Below are 18,983 nucleotides of genomic sequence, written 5' to 3'. Positions count from 1 at the left end.
TTGGTAAGTTGAAGAAAACCATCTCATCCCATTGGTACTATCCTTAATTCAGTCCCTCTAATTTAGCTCCAAAAGCCTAAATTTAACAAAGATCATTCTACACGGTACACCAGAAAAAAGAGTTAGAATACTGGAGGAAAAAAAACTGGGAGGCCAGCCCGGGGTTTGCAGGTTCGCATTCCGGGCACAAACCTATGAAACGCTTGTCAAAGCCATGCTGTGGTGGCGTCCCATGTAAAGTAGAGGAAGATGGGCACAGATGTTAGCCCAGGGCCAATCTTCCCCAGCAAAAAAGAGGAGGATTAGCAACAGATGTTAGCTCAGGGCTGATTGTCCTCAAAAAAAAAAAAAAACTGGCAAACATTATTGGCATACTACTAAGGGACAGAAGCATGAAGACACTAATTATTATGTAAATGCCTTTATTTGAACTAATACATTGCTACCAGATTACATCACTTTTCAGAGTTAGAGTAACATTATGATCTTGAAAACTATAGCAAATAGCTTGACAAAGCAAGAGTACATTAAGTCCTACATATATATTTTTATTTTTTAGTGACCACATCTCCTTGTCTTAGGTGTAAAATTAGAAAATTTATTGTATACTTAGCAAACCTGGCCTACCGTATCCTAAGTTCTGAGCACACTCTCTCCTCAAAATGTCATAGTCAACAGCATTTCAAATCTAAAGAGAGAGTTTGATGATACAGGTTTTAAAACAAATAAGCATATATTGAACCAAGTGTTTTAAGACAAAATATGTCAATTGTTTACAGCTTGGGTGTGAAAGGGAAGATGCAAATTCAAGGTACGTTTTTCCTCTACCTACAATGTGTTTTTTACTTACTTGAAGACCCCTTAAAAAAGTAGCAAAATCAGCAGTCTTATTTAATGTAATCAAAATATTCTTAAATGTACAAAAAAGGATCATGTAGAAAGAATACTGTAAAAAGATACTGATTTTAAGAATAAAAGAATATGAAAAGCATCTATTACATTCTGCACAGCCAGTTACTTCTGCAAATTTTCAGTACTATAAAGATAAGCAAAGGATACTCATATCCAAATACCCTCTGACCACAGTCCTCAAATAAGAACTAGCATACTGGGTGGAAAGAAAAATTATTGTAATAATATTCATATCCAATCATCTAAGCAAGTCCCAGGAGCTGGACATTCTAAGAGGGAAAAAGAGAGAGAGAAATAACATACAGCAATGGGGAATGTCAAGGGCAGCAATCTAGGAGAGAGTAAATGATTTGGCTATGAGCATATTTCAGGTGTGCCTGACAAATCCAACTTTGACTATGGGAAAGAGGAGTTGTTTTTATTAGAACTCTTTCCCCGGAGAGCTCTCATGATGAGCTAGTCTTGTTAATCAAAACTAAAAGTCCTTTAAATGAGCAACAGTTCCTTAAGCCATGAGCACTTCACCTGGAAATAGCTGACCTAATCATGCACCTGGGAGCAAGGTTGTTTTTATTCAAATTGGTTATTTTACACTCTCTTCATCCCCCTGCCCATCAAGCATGCAAACACGGTCATGACCATCTTGGGCTTCACTTCCACAAGGTCTTCAGGGAGAGCGTACACCCTGGCTCCAATTCTTCTAGCCATCGACACTGCATACCTATTTTTTGAGGAAACAAAAATTAAGATGAAATTCTTGTCAGTCAAGGACAAAATACAAGACATCTATTTCCTCTTACATAATCATTTGGCTGGGAAGCAAAACGTCCATTTCGAAAGTTCAAATCACAATGATTTCACTTTTTGTTGTTTTGTTTTCTGTTTTATTTTGTTTCTCAGGTCACTCTTAAGTGACATCTGGTTTTTAAGCTCTACTATTTTGGACTCATAATATTTATTCACTCCTTTTCTCCAATATGAAATGAGAATTAATTTTGGAGCACTGATGACTTGAAATGAAAAGGAAAAAAAATATGTAAATATAATCACTCGGATTGGCTGTACAATCAGTGTTGACATTCTTGTTGAGCATGTAATAACAGACACTCTCATGTGATCTTAGAGATATGGGGTGGAAAATTATGCCAAATGTAAAATTCAAGTTGCTTTGGTAGATGCAGTGAATACTTCCAAATATTCAAGGGAGGGGAGAGAGTCTACATGGTACATGCACAGAGTGGCCAGAACAAGGAATGGAAAAGGTAGACAAAGGAAGGGAAGGAAGAACTGACGTGTTCAGCTGGGGAAATTTGCAGGAGCACACCTCCATTAATACATGAGGCATTTCTAGGTGTTTTGCAACAGGAATCTTTAAAGATGATCAAATTTCTGGAAAAAGAAGTTTCAAGAGTTCTCTATAAACTATGGATATTAAATCTGTATCATATATGGTACAAATATTTTTCAAGGAGGGAAGAAATGGTGTCTCGAACTCCAAAGTTTTGCAGTAATGCTTGTTTGCTATCCTATGAAGCCTTGCTGTGGGCTGATTTTCAGTGTATACTAGTAAAGCTTTCATGGGTTGCCCGTAAAACCAGGTCACAGTCTACGTCTTTGTTGAAGAAGAGAAGAGACAGGTGGAAAAGACCTTCTCAATATTGTTGAAATGCAAGAAACTTTCAAGGCATAGTTTTAGCTGAGTGTTAAGCATCCTGCCCACTTAGGGACCAAGACAGTAAACTCAACATATGTAGTAAGAGTGATCTATGCACAGTAAGAGAGACATCAGTGGATAATACAGTTAAAAAAGAGTGAGACAGACAGAAAAATACTCTTATCTGAGGCATCAATATCCTTAGAGCTCATTTTTTCCCTTGTAAGTTTGTAGCTGAGTTGCATTAAAACATACACTACATTATTTCTGTAACCCACTAAACCAACAACTGATTGACCACCTACTAGGTCAGGCACAATGCTAGGCTCTTATATATTTTATTCATTTCAAAATCTCTAAGGTAAGTATTATTGCTCCCATTTTACTGATGAGGAATCTGAATGAGAATGCAGATCTGCCTGGCTACAAAGCCCATGGTCTTGCCAGGATATTATGCAGTATTCCTCACTTGGCATTATTGTGCTTGTCATCTTCTGTTAGACTGCCGCTCTTAACGAGGTCATAGTTTATGCAGCCTGGCTGGATGGCGTCAATTAAATCCACAACTGCCAAACTGGAGCTGATCGTCTTGTCCTAGTGCAAAAGGACAATAAATCTGAGAATTTCCAGATGTACAAATTAACATGTAATTAATTATATAAAGTTGCCAAAAACAAATCCCAGCAAATTAAAGGAGAATCTTGCCATTAGCCCAACAATAATTCTCACTCACAAAGAAACCAAAGGTTATTCTTCAAAATTATAGATACTTTCTAGCAAACATAATGTTTATTAGTCAAATATGAAATTTTTACCTTAAAACTCTGAATGGAAGTTGATTTTCCAGCTTCACTCAATGTTCTGTTCACCCAACTTACAATGATGTCGTCATTAGCTTTCTGACCATCTCCAAGATCTTCCAGGACATTGAGGGTATACCTAAAAGAAGAAGCAAAGAAAAGGTCCCAATCTACTTTATGAGAAAAAATGCAAACATTAGAAAGATGCTTTAACTTCATTTCTTTTATTCCTCAGGGTTGAAGGACTAAAGATTTCATGGAAAGACATTCACGCTACTTACAGAAAAATATATTTCAAGTAGTAGTGGCTTGCCACTGATCTGCCCTTCAGTGGTAGAGGAGAAGGTTTTCAGTGCTTTAATGAGCAAGCCCAACAGTCTACTGCAGGCACACTTTGTACTAGTCCAACAGTGGTAATGACTTAAAATAGGCTATGCTTTGCCTGGTACCCAGTCACAATGAATGCTTTTCAGCATTACAGTTAAGAGATCTTCTTTTTCAAATGGATACACAGGATGTTCATAATTTTTACTATTTTTTTATTCACTGACACTAAATAAGGCTCAACTCTATGTGTCAGGCTTCCTATGAAAAAAAGGAAATATGTACAGTTCTGTGGCCTAACTTTCAAGGAGGCATCTCCCACTGAATATCCAACATATATTCATTATTTAAGCTCACTTCAGAGTCTAAATACAAAATTTTCAAAGGTGTAGTCATTGACACATTTGCTTCAAGTTAATAAGGACTGGATCACAGAACTGTATTACAGTGAAGCTTAAACAGCTAAAATTGTGTACTATACCTTCTCATCAGCTGCCAGACTAAAGCTAAAGTCAGGGTTTGGTTCCCATCATTCAGGTCTTGCCCTCCAATGCCAACCAGGGAGAATTTGGCAGGATGCTTCCCTAATTCAACAGCATAGTTGCAGTTTTCTAGCTGCAAACACACAAAAGTAAATGGTTAAAGATTTTCATTTGTTTAATCTCTATATGTGTAGGTGTATATGTATGTGCATATAAGTGATGCTAGGTGCTTAGCACACAAAAATAAACAAGACACAGTTCCTGTCCTCAAGAAGCTCAGAGTCAAGAGTTTTCAAACAAATAGAGAATCTGAACAGACCAACCACACGTAAAGATACTGAAATAATAATCAAAAACCTCCCAAAAAACAAAAATCCAGAACCAGACGGCTTCTCTGGTAAATTCTACCAAACATCTGAAGAAGATTTAATACCTATCCTTTTCAAACTCTTCCAAAATATTGAAGAGGACAGAATACTCCCTAACTCATTTTATGAGGCCAACGTTACCCTGATACCAAAACCAGACAGGAGCAACACAAAAAAGGAAAATTACAGGTCAACATCGCTGATGAACATAGATGCAAAAATCTTCAACAAAATATTAACAAATCAAATATATCAAAACATTAAAAGGATCATACACCATGATCAAGTGAGATTTATTCTAGGGATGTAAAGATGGTTCAACATCTGCAAATCAATCAATGTGATACATCACATTAACAAAATGAAGAATAAAAATCACATGATCATCTTGAAAGATGCAGAGAAAGCATTTGACAAGATCCAACATCCATTTATGATAAAAACTGAATAAAATGGGTATAGAAGGAAAGTACCTCAACATCATAAAGGCCATATATGACAAGCCCACAGCCAACATCATACTCAATGGTGAAAAACTGAAAGCTACTCCTCTAAGAACAGGAACCAGACAAGGATGCCCACTCTCATTATGCTTGTTCAACATAGTATTGGAAGTCCCAGCCAGAGCAATCAGGCAAGAAAAAGAAATAAAAGGGATCCAAATTGGAAAAGACGGAGTAAAACTGTCACTAATTGCGAATGACAAGATTCTATATATACAAAACCCTAAAGAATCCACTTGCAGGGTACAAAACCAACATACAAAAATCAGTTGCATTTCTATACACTAACAACAAAATAGCAGAAAGAGAAATCAAGAATACAATCCCATTTACGATCACAACAAAAAGAATAAAATACCAAGGAGTAAATTTAACCAAGGAGGTAAAAGACCTATACACTGAAAACCATAAGACATTATTGAAAGAAATCAAAGAAGACGTAAGGAGATGGAAAGATATTCCATGCTCATGGATTGGAAGAATAAACATAGTTAAAATGTCCATACTACCTAAAGCAATCTACAGATTCAATGCAATCTCAATCAGAATCCCAATGACATTCTTCACGGAAATAGAACAAAGAATCCTAAAATTTATATGGAACAACAAAAGACCCTGAATAGCCAAAGCAATCCTAGAAAAAATAACAAAGCTAGAGTTATGACACTCCTTGATTTCAAAATATACTACAAAGCTATAGTAACCAAAACAGCATGGTAATGGTAGAAATACAGACACACAGATCAATGGAACAGAACTGAGACCCCAGAAATAAACCCACAAATCTATGGACAGCTAATTTTGACAAGAGAGCCAAGAACATACAATGGAGAAAGGAAAGTCTCTTCACCAAATGGTGCTGGGAAAACTGGACAGCCACATCCAAAAGAATGAAAGTAGACCATCATCTTACACCATATTTAAAAATTAACTCAAAATGGATTAGGAACTTAAATGTAAGACTTGAAACCGTAAAACTCCTAGAAGAAAACATAGGCAGTATGCTCTTTGACGTTGGTCTTAGCAGTATCTTTTTAAATATCATGTCTCTTCAGGCAAGGGAAACAAAAGCAAAAATAAACAAATGGGACTATATCAAACTAAAAAGCTTCTGCATGGCAAAGGAAACCATCAATAAAATGAAGACAACCTACCTACTGAGATAAAATATTTGCAAATCATATATCTGATAAGTGGTTAATATCCAAAATATATAAAGAACTCATAAACTCAACAAGAAAAAAACAATCTGATCAAAAAATGGGCAGAGGATATGAACAGACATTTTTCCAAAGAAGATATACAGATGGCCAACAGGCACATGAAAAGATGCTCAAAATCACTAATCATCAGGGAAATGCAAATCAAGACTACAACGAGATATCACCTCACTCTTGTCAGAATGACTATTATTAAAAAAAACCAAGAAATAGCAAGTGTTGGAGAGGATGTGGAGAGAAGGGAACTCTCATACACTGCTGGTGGGAATGTAAATTGGTGCAGCCACTACGGAAAACAGTGGAGATTTCTCAAAAAATTAAAAATAGAAATACCATATGATCCAGCTATTCCATTTCTGGGTACTTATTCAAAGGACACAAAAACATTAATTCGAAAAGATGTATGTACCCCTGTGTTCATTGCAGCATTATTCACAATAACCAAGACTTGGAAGCAACCTAAGTGCCCATCAAGGGATGAATGGATAAAGAAGATGTGGTATATATACAATAGAATACTACTTAGCCATAAAAAAGATGAAATCTTGCCATTTGGGACAACATGGTTGGACCTTGAGGGTATTATGCTAAGTGAAATAAGTCTGACAGAGAAAGACAATCACTGTATGATGTCACTCATATGTGGAAGATAAAGAAACACAGACATAGGTACGGAGAACAGATTAATGGTTACCAGAGGGGAAGTGGGTGGGTGGAGGGTGAAAGGGGTAAAGGGGCACATGTGTACATGGACAGATGGCAACTAGACTTTGGTGGAGAACATGATGCAGTGTATATGGCAGGTGAAATATGATGATGTACACCTAAAATTTATATAATGTTATAAACCAACGTGACCTAAATAAAAAATGTAAAAACAAAAATATAAAGTTAACATAGGTTATCTTATTAATGGCATTGAGATCATCAGCATTTGAATGTTTCAAGATCAGGCCAAGAGTGTTTAAGTTCAAAACAGCGTACAGAATTGTAGTTGCTTGTAAATATGATCATACATGCCTAACACATCTTACTTGCTGAGTATATATTTTATCAATCCTTTATGAAAGCAAGACATAATAATAATAAAAACCTATTCTATAAATAAAAAGAAGAGTTTTCAAACAAAATAAACAAATTGAGAATAAAAACAGCCTGTAACAAATACATGCAGCAACTTAATTATCTACCTTTTTCATGTTGGCTCCAAGTTTCGGGTATGGAGGTTTATTAACCTTACTCCAGTCAACAGGAACTTTAATTCGCTCATATAGCTGTAAGATTACCAGGGCATCTTGCAGGTCACTAATGATTTAAAAATAATTTGATCAGTGTTTCCAGGCAGCTAGGTCTTTGTTTCCTTAAAAACATAACACTACACTATTAAACAAGATATATAAAACCATAGATTGATAATACCTAGAACTCATATTTTCTATCAATCTGTGCAGAAAATAGAGCTAACATCATCCAATTCACTCAAAAATATTTATTGAGTTTATTCTTTGCAAGGTACTATTCTAGAAGCTGGGCACACAGAACAAAAATCCCTGGCCTTACATTAGAGTCAGAGAGAAAGATAATAAACAAGTATATGGATAAATGGATAATATGATTTTGAGGTGTATTTAACGGCTATGAGGAAAGAAAGAACTATGGTTAGGGGTTAGGGAGTGGTGGGTGGTGGGTCTGGATCTGAATCAGTTGCTTGAATATAGTAAGAGAGTAAGGTATTTGATGTGGAAAACAACATTACAGGCTGGGAGAACAGTGAGCACATAGGCCTCGAGGCATCATGGATGGTCTACATGGATGGTGTTCCCTGGTCTCAGTTTCAAAATATAAAGTATCTTTTCCCTAGTATGTTAGAAAGACATTTATATATTCTTTTACTTAATGTTAATTATCATGTAAAGAAAGAATCTGGGCTTTTATGTATTTGGAAAATGATAATGGAAGTCACCACTCAACATTTTCCAACATAAATAATCACTCCAAACTAACATTTAGAAAATGTTTAGAGCTGTAATTATTTGTGTAGCATCCATTCCTGATGTTCACAACTGTTTACAATAGCAGTAGGAAGGCTTACGCATAGAGATGGTTTACATGGGGATTAACACCAAGAGAGTTCATCCAGTTACGGAAGGTTCTTTCTTCACGAGTTTCTCCTATTAAGAATATTCAAAATTTATATGTTCATTAAACACCTTGTATATGTGCATTTAAAATCAACCCATATACAAGATTATTTTATTTCCTCTGTACAGATCTAGAGGTTTTCACCAACATGAATCTCCAAGTATTCTCCCTAAATACATTCTCTCTAAATACATGGTTATTTTTTTAATTTTCTTGAATTTATTTTAAAGAATACAACCTTATTATAAGCAGTTACGCAATTTAGAGGTTTATGAACTTCTTATAATCTCCTTCCCCCTCTAATCCTTCTCCAATTATCTCCCCAAATTCCCACACCTCAAAAGTAACTGATGTTATCAGTTTAGTTTATATTTTAAAAATCTGCTATGGTCATATGAACCTCTATATTCATATTAATTTATGGCTTCTCTCTATCCATTTTTAAATACTAAGCTACATATGAATACTCCTTTTACATGCCTATATTACAGCAACAAATTACTTGAAATTTCAAAAGCATAAAATTTAAGGATTTTATAGTAATGCCAGTGGATATTCAACAAACTTATTTACAGTTGTTAATTTTTAAGTAGTATTGTTCATGCATATATAATCTGGAAAAGGTAATCTCTGCCTTTCTCAAACTTAAACAAATAATTACTCTACATTATTATTATTTTTCGAGTAGGTAAGTGTGAAAGGAACTGAGGCTAGTTCCAGTTAGTCTGACTGTGGAAGAATAAAACATAAATACTGTACATTTATAGGTCAAATTTTACGCATATATGCATTTTTCTGGTGTGAAGCTTAAAAAGTGATCTAATTCTAAAATATTAAGATAAAACATTGGTTTACTAACTGGACTTAAACTAAGTGACCCTAGACTACTTGACTTTAAAAGTTCCCTTGTATCATCCTTTTCTATCAGCTGATACTTTTTACTCAGCCCTTGTTTCTACTTCTAGCAGATATTTACTAAAGGAAAGTGGATAAGGAAATTTACTAAGTCAAGATTATGAAATCTTCGTGGCCTATGTATCTCTACTCTGTAGACCCACACGTTAGAATTTGAGGAATCTTTAGTTACCTTCTAACAGAGTCCAGTCAATATCCTGGTTCTCTGGCTTAGTTAGTGCCGGGTATTTATTAAACAAGTTAGCCACAAAGGCTAAGTTCAGTTTGGGGTTTCCACTGACAACATCAGCAGGGGTAACAAACTGTCTGCAACCTAATTTGTCTGCTTGTTGAAGCATACTTTCAGCTCTCTTCAAGTCATCTGTTTCCTGTTGAAGTAAAAGAAGACATTTTTTAAAAAGCCATACTAAAAATATAGACATGTTTCTCGACAATGATAGGCTGGATATACAATTCCACTTTCTCTTACCCAACATATGGCACTTATAAAATTGTTTTGAATGCAAAAAAAAAAAAAAAAAAAGTTGGCTGAGCTGGATATGCAGTACCTTGAAAATACCCTAGGTGGCACTAGATCATACATCTAAGGACAGAATACATTTAACTCAATCGGGATTACATCTCATGCCAAAACTCATCAAGAAAAAAGCTAAAACTGTTCCGATTTTTAAATTAGGCCCTAAAGAAGGTATAAGGCTGAAAAATATGAAGGAATTATGATAAAATATTTTAAACATAATAATCAAGGATACCAGGTTCCAATAATTTAATTTCAGGTTTGCCTATTTCAAAGCGTAGTTTTTCTCTTCAACTATTTTTTGTTTTATTTGACTTAACTTTTCCACCCAGGAAGTAAAGTTGTCCTTTTCTATAAAGAATACTTACTTTCGACTAATTCCTATGACTCCTAACTTGTTACCTTCTTCCTCATTCCATCTTTTTTTTCTGGAAAGATGCATGCTGATTTCTTGATTAACATAGGGTTTGGTGAGGAATTTGTTATAGATACAATGATTTCAGACCAATGTAAAAAATACGGTTTCCCAGGCGCCCGCCATTCCCACCTCCCAGTGCTAAAAGGAAAAAACTTGGAGCTGCAGGAGGAACAATTGCTTGTGGATTTTCCGTTTCCAGTGACCTACGCCCGGAAATGGATAAAGCAGCGCTCTTGGCAGTTACTACAGACATCTCCACCCCAGTCTGCCCGAGGGCAAAAGTAGCACTTCTGGAAAACAGTGTCATGTGAAAAAGGTTTTATAATTGGGGGGAAAAAGAAAAGAGATAAAGGAAATTTGAGGAATGTTCCTTATAAACCAATGCTGCTCAGAATGTATAATTTGACAGTCTTAATTCTGTCTTTAATGGGTGATGCTATCTTTAATTAGTTTTTTAAGGTCCAGTGAGGTGCCTTGATTGTATAGGACTCCAGAACAATGCGTATTTATTGTTAGCCTTCATTGTTACCCTCATCCGTATCAAGGGTAACCTGAGCCGGTGAGTTTCATATTTAACATACAGACAGAAACATAAGCACCCAAGTCAGTTACAAATTCAGTTCTGGTAAGGGCAACGTAAATGGCTTAGCGAGGGTTATCCACTCAATCCTACTGCATAATAGGCTAGAAATGTGGATTTTTAAAATTAGTAGAATGCGTTCCATGTCTAATGGATACAAAGAACCACAGGATCCTAGAAACTTGAGACTAAATAGTGTAGCCCAACTCCCTACTTTATGGATGAGCAAAGTGAGATCCAATCTTGGGAAGGAACTTGTCCAAAGTCACTGAAAAAATGAGTGCTATAACTAGGCAACATGGTCCATGACAGTGACTCCCCAAATTGGATTTCAGGGATCAGGAGTTTGTAAACATTTTCACGTTACCCTCAACACGCGAATACTACAGATGCATATATGAATATGTACTCATTAAATCTATCACTGTGATTATAACCCAAATACTTGGAAAAGGGTAGTCTCTAGTGCTTATTTCCCCACAGTTGCTTTGAATATTTTATGCCATCCATATAAACCAATACCACCATAATTATGGAACTCACTACTAAACTATCAAAATAAATCAAAGCTAGTCTTTCTGCTTCTGAATTACACCTATAGCAATAAATTTTATAATAATACTTAAAACTGTCAACACCACTACACGCAATTATAAAGATTCTTGTTTTTATAAAAAATTGATAACAATTTTGTAAGACTGTAGAATTCAAAAGAAACACCAATACTTACATTGAAACCTGACATGTTAATATCTATCCGTGGTTCACCTTCCTTTTGTCCTTTTGGTGCAATTTGATTGAGGAGATGGAAATAGGCTTTGGAATCCTACAAAGGAATTGAAAATGTCAGTGAGATCACATTTACAAAGAATGAATGTATCCTATTGTCCCATGTTTGGAAGGATACTTGCATTGGATTTTGTGAGAATATATAGCAGAAATCTCGTCTCCTAATTTAACAGATCTTTTCCCCAGAAAAATCCATCTCTCTGGCTTTATGTCTGCCTTGAATATGGATGAACTGGATTTTGTCATGACTTTACAATTTTATTGAAGTCATCAACACAATAATGCTAGTAAACACATAACTAGTTCTGTACCTTCACTGAATTACTGAAGTCAATAAGCTTGGTAGATAACACAAGCAAGAAAAAAAGAGCAGAAATCCCGGAAGCATAGGGAAAGAGAAAATAAACAGGTTACATCATTACAGAGCACAATATAAACTATAACCTACGGAGAAGAGATCAGCTGGGTTAAAAATTATTTAATTGTAAATTTAAGTGACAAAAATTTTTACATGAGGAACATTTGAGTAGGTGAAATAACATTTAACCCTTTATGATCTGAATACACTGATCCAAATAAGCTTCTCTTTTTATTTTAAGCTGCTGAACTCTTTCATCACTTGAACACTTTTACTTGGAATCCCAATACCTAAAACAAAGTGGCATCGCTTGTATCGGGGGTGGGTTGGGTGGACACTCCACAGAACAAACTTGAAAACCATTGTACCAGTGCAAACGCTTAATAAGGGTCTTCAACACACATGTCACGTAAAATTCTGCCTCTCTGGAATACTAGAGGACAGGAACTGGAGTCAAGATTCCTTAATCCTGCTGTATCTAAAGGCTACCTTCCCAGCTATAATGGTTTTCTATTACTGAGCCTTGACAGTCCAGACAGGCTATAAAGGAATGTTTCTCACAGTAAACTCCATAGATTACCTGCATCCTAATCCCCCGGGGAAGTTGTTCAACATACAGATTGCTGGATCCAACCCCAGACCTACCAAACATGAATCTCCGTGAGCTGCCCAGAAAGCTGCATCTTACACGAGCTACCCAAGCTGAGTTTGATACACTCACCATAAGTGATTCTAAGAATGAGGAAAATCCGGTGAGTGCAAGCCATTTCAGAGCAAGTCGTGAAATGCAAACCCAGATCCTACCATTAGTGGGCATGGGATTTATCTCTAAGGAATAGTGCATTACAGTTGTGAAAGTGCTTTCACGTAAACAACTACCTACTAAAGGTGCATAAACAATTCATAATCTAATCCTATGCTCTTGAGAAAAAGAGGTAAAGAGCAGACCCAGCAGTCTGTATTTACCACCCTGAAAAGGGCTTTACAGGTGAAAATTCGAACTTGAACATAGATGAACCGGAAGCTCCTTTTCACATTACCAAACAATCCTTTGCTTTTTAAAAATATTCAAAGCAGGCTTCATTTTTAAATAAGATTTCCTTTTGTACATTTAAAATATGGCCCAGAAATAAAATCCATTTACGAATGGCTTTCAGGAACACATCTAATGCATAAAGCAAAATATACCTGGCCAAACAGGTGTAAGGTAAAAGAAGGTGTGGGGCCAGTTGGTCTTATAATTTTGGGGCTATTCTTAATTTCCACTGATGAAATCAGGAGTGCAAATATCCCATTACTTCCTCTCACCACTAAACAAATTGATATGATCATAGACTATTGTTTTCATAGCGCTGTTGGGTCAGTGATAATCTGGTGAAGATCCTTGAGTTTGTGCCCTGTGTTCCAACATCCGGATTTGAGAGAGTCGAGTCAGTTAATGAGAACTCCACGATATTTGCTCTGGTAACTTTGGCCCTCTCTCCCTGAGAAGCCAAAGGCAACATGTGGTAAATAACTGCTACCAATGTCTCCCTCTCTTGCTAGTTTTTCCCTACTGCTCATCGTGAGAAGTGAGTGCCAAAATTCAATTCAACACAAGAAATCTTTGTGGGTCTTTTATGTGCCAGGTGTTGTGTTAGAGGTGGGCTTTAGTAGGAGGGCACTGGGGCAGGGGCTGAGGAAGGAGACATAGACATATATAAGAGCTCATCACTGTCCTCAAGAACTCAACATCTGAAGGAGGGAGCACACGACAGGAGAGAAGCCACACAAGAAAGGGAAAGGGGAATCCTGAGCCCCTTTCTCTCTCTTCTAGGTCTTTTTTTTTTTTTTTTGTGAGGAAGATTCACCCTGAGCTAACATCTGTAGCCAATCTTCCTCTTTTTGCTTGAGGAAGATTGGCCCTGAGCTAACATCTGTGCCAATCTTTCCCTATTTTGTGCCAATCTTTCTCTATTTTGTATGTGGGATGCCACCACAGCATGTCTTGATGAGCATTGTGTGGGTCCTGCTGGGATCTGAACCTGTGAACCCCATGCCGCTGAAGCGGAGCATGTGAACTTAAGCACTATGCCACCGGGCCGGCCCTCTTCTAGGTCTTTAACTAACAGGTACACCTAGGACTAGGAAAGGCAGTTAGAAATAGAATAGTCATGGCCCATCCTTTCATAGTCCATGTTCAACAGTAGGCGGAATATAAAATGTTAGGACTATAATACATTTACCCTTTTCCAAAAAATGAAAGCTAGCCTTGGTGCTAGGGCTCTTTACTGGTCTCCACCTCTCTACTGAAATCTACCATCAGAGCCAAGAGGCAACAAGGCTTGGTGATTACTGGGAGGATTTCCCTCTGTTAAGCTGGGATGAAATCGCCCAAGTCATTATATCCCCCCAAAGTGTTAATGCTTTCTGCACCGTTACCTTAATGTCAGCACTAAAGTTGTTGATTTTTTGCCAGCCCGAGTTTTCCAAATGAAAGTTTGCCCATCTAAGCAGAAGCTCTTCTGGAGACAATTTCATAAGCTCCTCCAAAGTCTCACCATCTCGAAGCAAAGCAGCCAAGGCTATAAAAAAAAAAAAAAAAAACCCCAAACCAATATATTATATGATAATGGTCACTACAAGTTCATTCAGTCTTTTGACATTTTGTTAAGTATAGAGGTGTAAAAACTAGTATGCCCTAGTTCTTGGTTTTCAGGTACCCATAGTCTAATAAAAAAGATAAATATTTATAAGTAGATAATTATAACATAAGATGATACAGATATTGTATTATGAGAATACACAGCAAATATATAATAATATAATTTATTATTTTATTCTTCTTCACATTCCAAATACCAAATAAGTTATAGCTTTTAAGATTAACATTTTCATATCATGTCATATATTTACATAAATTGTCCCTGTTTAATAATATTAAAGTAAGAGATTTGGGGGAGAATGTTTTTAAACATTTTGGAGGCTTTTACATAACCTTTTGATTAAAGGAGTACAGAAACAGTATGGTATACATATACATAAGTATAATTAACTCTTGAAGGGTTAAACTAATTTTTAAAAGAATATAATTCAACTTTACATTTTCTATGGCACCTAATAGGTAAAGGCTGCTCAATAATTTTTTGTTGTTGAATTGAATGTGTGGAAGAAGCCAAGGGTTTTTTGGTAAATATTCCCATAGGTAATAGGTAGAGGCTTGGGTGTCTGTGTGGAGAGCTGTCTAAATTTAAGCATTGTTTTATGAAGAAGTTGTGTAGTCCTTATGCAATAATTACCTCCCATAAAATAAAAGGAGATTTATATATATATTTTAAAGAAGTTTTATTTTATTTATTTTTTGTGTGTGTGTGAGGAAGATCAGCCCTGAGCTAACATCCATGCCAATCCTCCTCTTTTTGCTGAGGAAGACTGGCCCTGGGCTAACATCCATGCCCATCTTCCTCCACTTTATATGGGACGCCACCACAGCATGGCCTGACAAGCGGTGCGTCGTTGCACACCCGGGGTGTGAACCCTGGCGGCCAGCAGCAGAGCGCGCGCGGTTAACCGCTACGCCACGGGCCGGCCCCAGGAGATTTATATTGAACAAGACGGAAAGTGCCTGATTTACGAAGAGGGCTAAGTAATACCCATATCAGGCACATTTAATCTCTCGTGGACTCCACTTCATGCCACGTCATTTAGGCACTGAGGGATTTAAGCAAGTGCAGAGGCAGCGTGGTCATTTGTGCAGCACCCTCCTTCTGCTCTCCATCTCCACCAAGTCAAAGCCTAGGAAGGATTACACAGCCTGACATTTATGCACCTGAGACCTTGTCAAAGATAAATCATTTCATTTATTACATGAGCCAATGTAATTTTATTTTGTTGTTTCACTTTCCTTTTTCAATGGACCTCAACACCTTTAATAAGACAAACACTGCTGTGAAGAATAATTACAATAATTTTATTTGTTCAAATATAGGTACCTTTGAGTGAATTGAAAGCGTAAATGTAATAAAGTCTTGGGAGTGCAAGAAAGTATTGTAATGGATAAACGTGCAAAATAAGACTGTTGACAGATATTCTGAGTCCTTGAAAATACTGAGAACCCCAAAAGTGAGGATTGAGATAGTGATTTCTGAAATAAAACATGCATATTTGGAGTGATGCTTAATATTTTAAACTTTATATGAAGAGGATAATGTAGTACTTCCTAGGACCCCATGTCAACTGTATTGCATATGCATATGCTTATACATTCTAGAAATCGATACATGATGTGATATAAAAACCTATGCCATAAGAAGGATTATGCTTCTACTGGTTCAGGAAATATGAGACCATCAAGGGCAGGTTAGAATATTTTTAAGAGGTCTAAATCTATGATAGAATATAAAAGGTATTAAAAATAATAGGAGATGGTCCACAGTGGTAGAGCTGAGGGTGGTGATGGGGTGGGGGTTGTATGGGCAGAGCAGAAAAGCATAGAAAACAAGTTTGGGAACCTTGGGAAAGTTCCTTAAACTCTCTGCGCTTTCGTGTCTTTATTGTAAAATGAATTCTAAAGTGCCAGACAAATGTTAATTACTACTAAAGAAGACAGTTATAATTAGGCTGTTTTCCTGAATAACACTATAGCATTACCTTATGTTAATTCTAGTTATCATCTAATCACCTCAATTAAGTGAAAGCATGACAGTCTACATGACTAGAAAAAACAACCAATGAACAACTTTCAAAATAATGACCGTGTTCCATTACCTTCATTTCTGCTTAATTCAATGTCAGCAAACAAACCGATCTTAATGATCTGCCAAAGCAGTCCCAAAACCAGATGAGGTTTCCCAGCCCGCAAATCCTCTGCACCAATGTTCACAACGTGACATCCAATGGCAGAAGCAGAGTTCAGTGCCAAGTTCAAGTTTTCCTGCAAGACAGCCAATTTAAACACTTGCTTCTTGACCTTTCCATCTTTGGGGAGTCTACTTCTCCCTTCACTGAAAACAACATTCAGTGAGGAAATTAATACCTCGTATTAATTTCAGCCATACGTGATCCACAGAAAACAAATTCTAGACTTTGGTGTTAAAGGGATAGCTAAAACAAATCTCAGCCTCATGGCTATCGTCTTTTCCAGAATTCCATGGGAAGTTAACTTGGTATTTTCATTTGGTCCCATTTGAAGTACACTGACACTAAAGGAAAAGGCTGAGTGACTGGAGTAAGTATAGCCATGTGGGTTAGGTTTTGTATTTCTAAAAATGCCTCAATGAGAGGTCTATTGCATACACCTGAAAGAGTTCTATAAGTTCTCAATCTCCGCATCCCAAGAGGTGCTCTTGCCTGAGGGAATTTTGCTAATAGTGTAATACTCACGTGATGGAAAAGAAAAATGCTCCTTTCCTTAAGCATACTAATTAATTAAGAGTTTAAATATTTTTGCATGTTTGAACACAATACATAATAAAAAGAACATAGGGAGTTAGACCTGGATTTGAACTTCAGTTCTAACAGTAACCTCGAGCAAGCTCAGAAACTTGAGTCCCAGCTCTCTTTGTAAAATCTAAATAATAATCCTAAACTCAGAGTTTTTATAAGAATTAAATGAGAAGATACAAAGTGCAGAGCCTATGGTCTGTATAATAGGTCCTCAAATAGTAGTTTCACGGAAGAGGGAGGGGAGAACAAGGCATACCTGAATGATGAAGGGTGTAAGTTTCTTCTTGTTGATTGCTCGTTCATCAATTGTGTCAGGAACTGAAAGGTTGATCATTTTACTGAAACAAAAATTTAAAAATGAGTTGGTTTACTTTTAAAAAGTCTGTAAATATCCACAAATATTTTGTCTTATTATAAACATGTCTCTCATGTAATCTGAAAAAATGAATGCAATATATGACTTTTATCATGGTGATCAGAAAAAACTATACATATGAAAAATGCAAATTAAAAAAAAGACCAAAATGTTTATAGTAGTTCGGTATTTCTGAGTTGGGGATTGGGGCACATTTTCTCATTTTAATTTGTTTGTATTTTCCACATTATTTTAAGAATGTGTAACTTGGATATTGAAAAAAACTTTATTGAATAAATGTTAAAAACAGATAAAATCCCACATTGAAATTGTGTCTCTTCTAGATTATATAATTCGCAATTTAAAATCACCATTTATCCACAAAGAGGTAAAAGTAGTTGAGCATGAGATTCTTTCATTCATCAAATATCTGAGTGCCTACATGATGAGCTGGGTCCTGTATTTGGTGCTGGTAATACAGTGGTGAGAGAAAGAAAGGTTATACTAACCAGCCTAGAATCTGCGACTTATTAAGGAAGAATCTCATTTGGTAAAATCTGGAGCTAGACTCTAACATTTTACATGTTTATAATACTGCCCACAAACTTATTCTGCATAGGGAAAACCATGCTTCTTTCTATGCAAAATTTAAATATTAAATAAATAGTACCATACGAAAATCTCTGGGAATTATTTCTTCAGTGCCTATAAATGGACAAAATAGGGGATATCTTACATTTTTAAAATAAGATTTTCAAACAACCAAAATGATCTTATTGCAAAAAAAGGAATTTTATAGATTGTACATTGTCATCTGAAATGTATCTATTGCACTGCTCTAAGCACTCTATAGGGAGTCACTTACTCAATGCTCTCAACAGCCCTGCAAGGTGAGTACAATAATACGGGGACCATAACAGATAGAAACTGACAGGCAAAGGGGGTGAATAGCTTGATTACAGTTACACAGCTACTGAGTGGCAGAGCCTGAATATGAACCCAGGCAGACTGATTATGGGGCATGCTCTAAACCACTGTGCTGTACTGCCTTAATAAATAGGTGCAAAAACTGACAAAGTGTTGATAATCTTATATTATTTCTGCCACGACACTGTTGGCCCTGGGGCAGTAACAGTGACAAACACATTTTTCAGAAATAAGTAATTGGTGAGTGAGAACTCAAGAGTAGCCTCTTTTTTTCTTTTGGAAGCTATGGTACTTT

At 36.3% G+C, this 18,983-nt stretch overlaps 1 protein-coding gene across 2 annotated transcripts in view; it reads right to left on the bottom strand.

Annotated features, from left to right (window-relative positions):
- Positions 1-405: 405 nt before the first annotated feature.
- The window catches only part of PLS3 (plastin 3), a 75,636-nt gene continuing 57,058 nt past the window's right edge, over positions 406-18,983 (bottom strand). For both annotated transcript variants that reach the window (XM_058536558.1, XM_058536559.1), the window contains 11 exons: positions 17,663-17,744; positions 16,729-16,894; positions 14,404-14,546; positions 11,566-11,661; positions 9,493-9,688; positions 8,356-8,434; positions 7,454-7,568; positions 4,172-4,305; positions 3,382-3,505; positions 3,036-3,160; positions 406-1,633 (listed from right to left, as the gene is read on the bottom strand). In XM_058536558.1, the coding sequence (XP_058392541.1) occupies positions 1,501-1,633; positions 3,036-3,160; positions 3,382-3,505; positions 4,172-4,305; positions 7,454-7,568; positions 8,356-8,434; positions 9,493-9,688; positions 11,566-11,661; positions 14,404-14,546; positions 16,729-16,894; positions 17,663-17,744 (1,393 nt within the window). In that variant the 3' untranslated portion in view covers positions 406-1,500. The remainder of the gene's footprint in view (positions 1,634-3,035; positions 3,161-3,381; positions 3,506-4,171; positions 4,306-7,453; positions 7,569-8,355; positions 8,435-9,492; positions 9,689-11,565; positions 11,662-14,403; positions 14,547-16,728; positions 16,895-17,662; positions 17,745-18,983) is intronic.

This window comes from Diceros bicornis, chromosome X (genome assembly GCF_020826845.1).
Source record: "Diceros bicornis minor isolate mBicDic1 chromosome X, mDicBic1.mat.cur, whole genome shotgun sequence".
NCBI lineage: Eukaryota > Metazoa > Chordata > Mammalia > Perissodactyla > Rhinocerotidae > Diceros > Diceros bicornis.
This window is presented reverse-complemented; position numbering and strand designations above follow the sequence as displayed.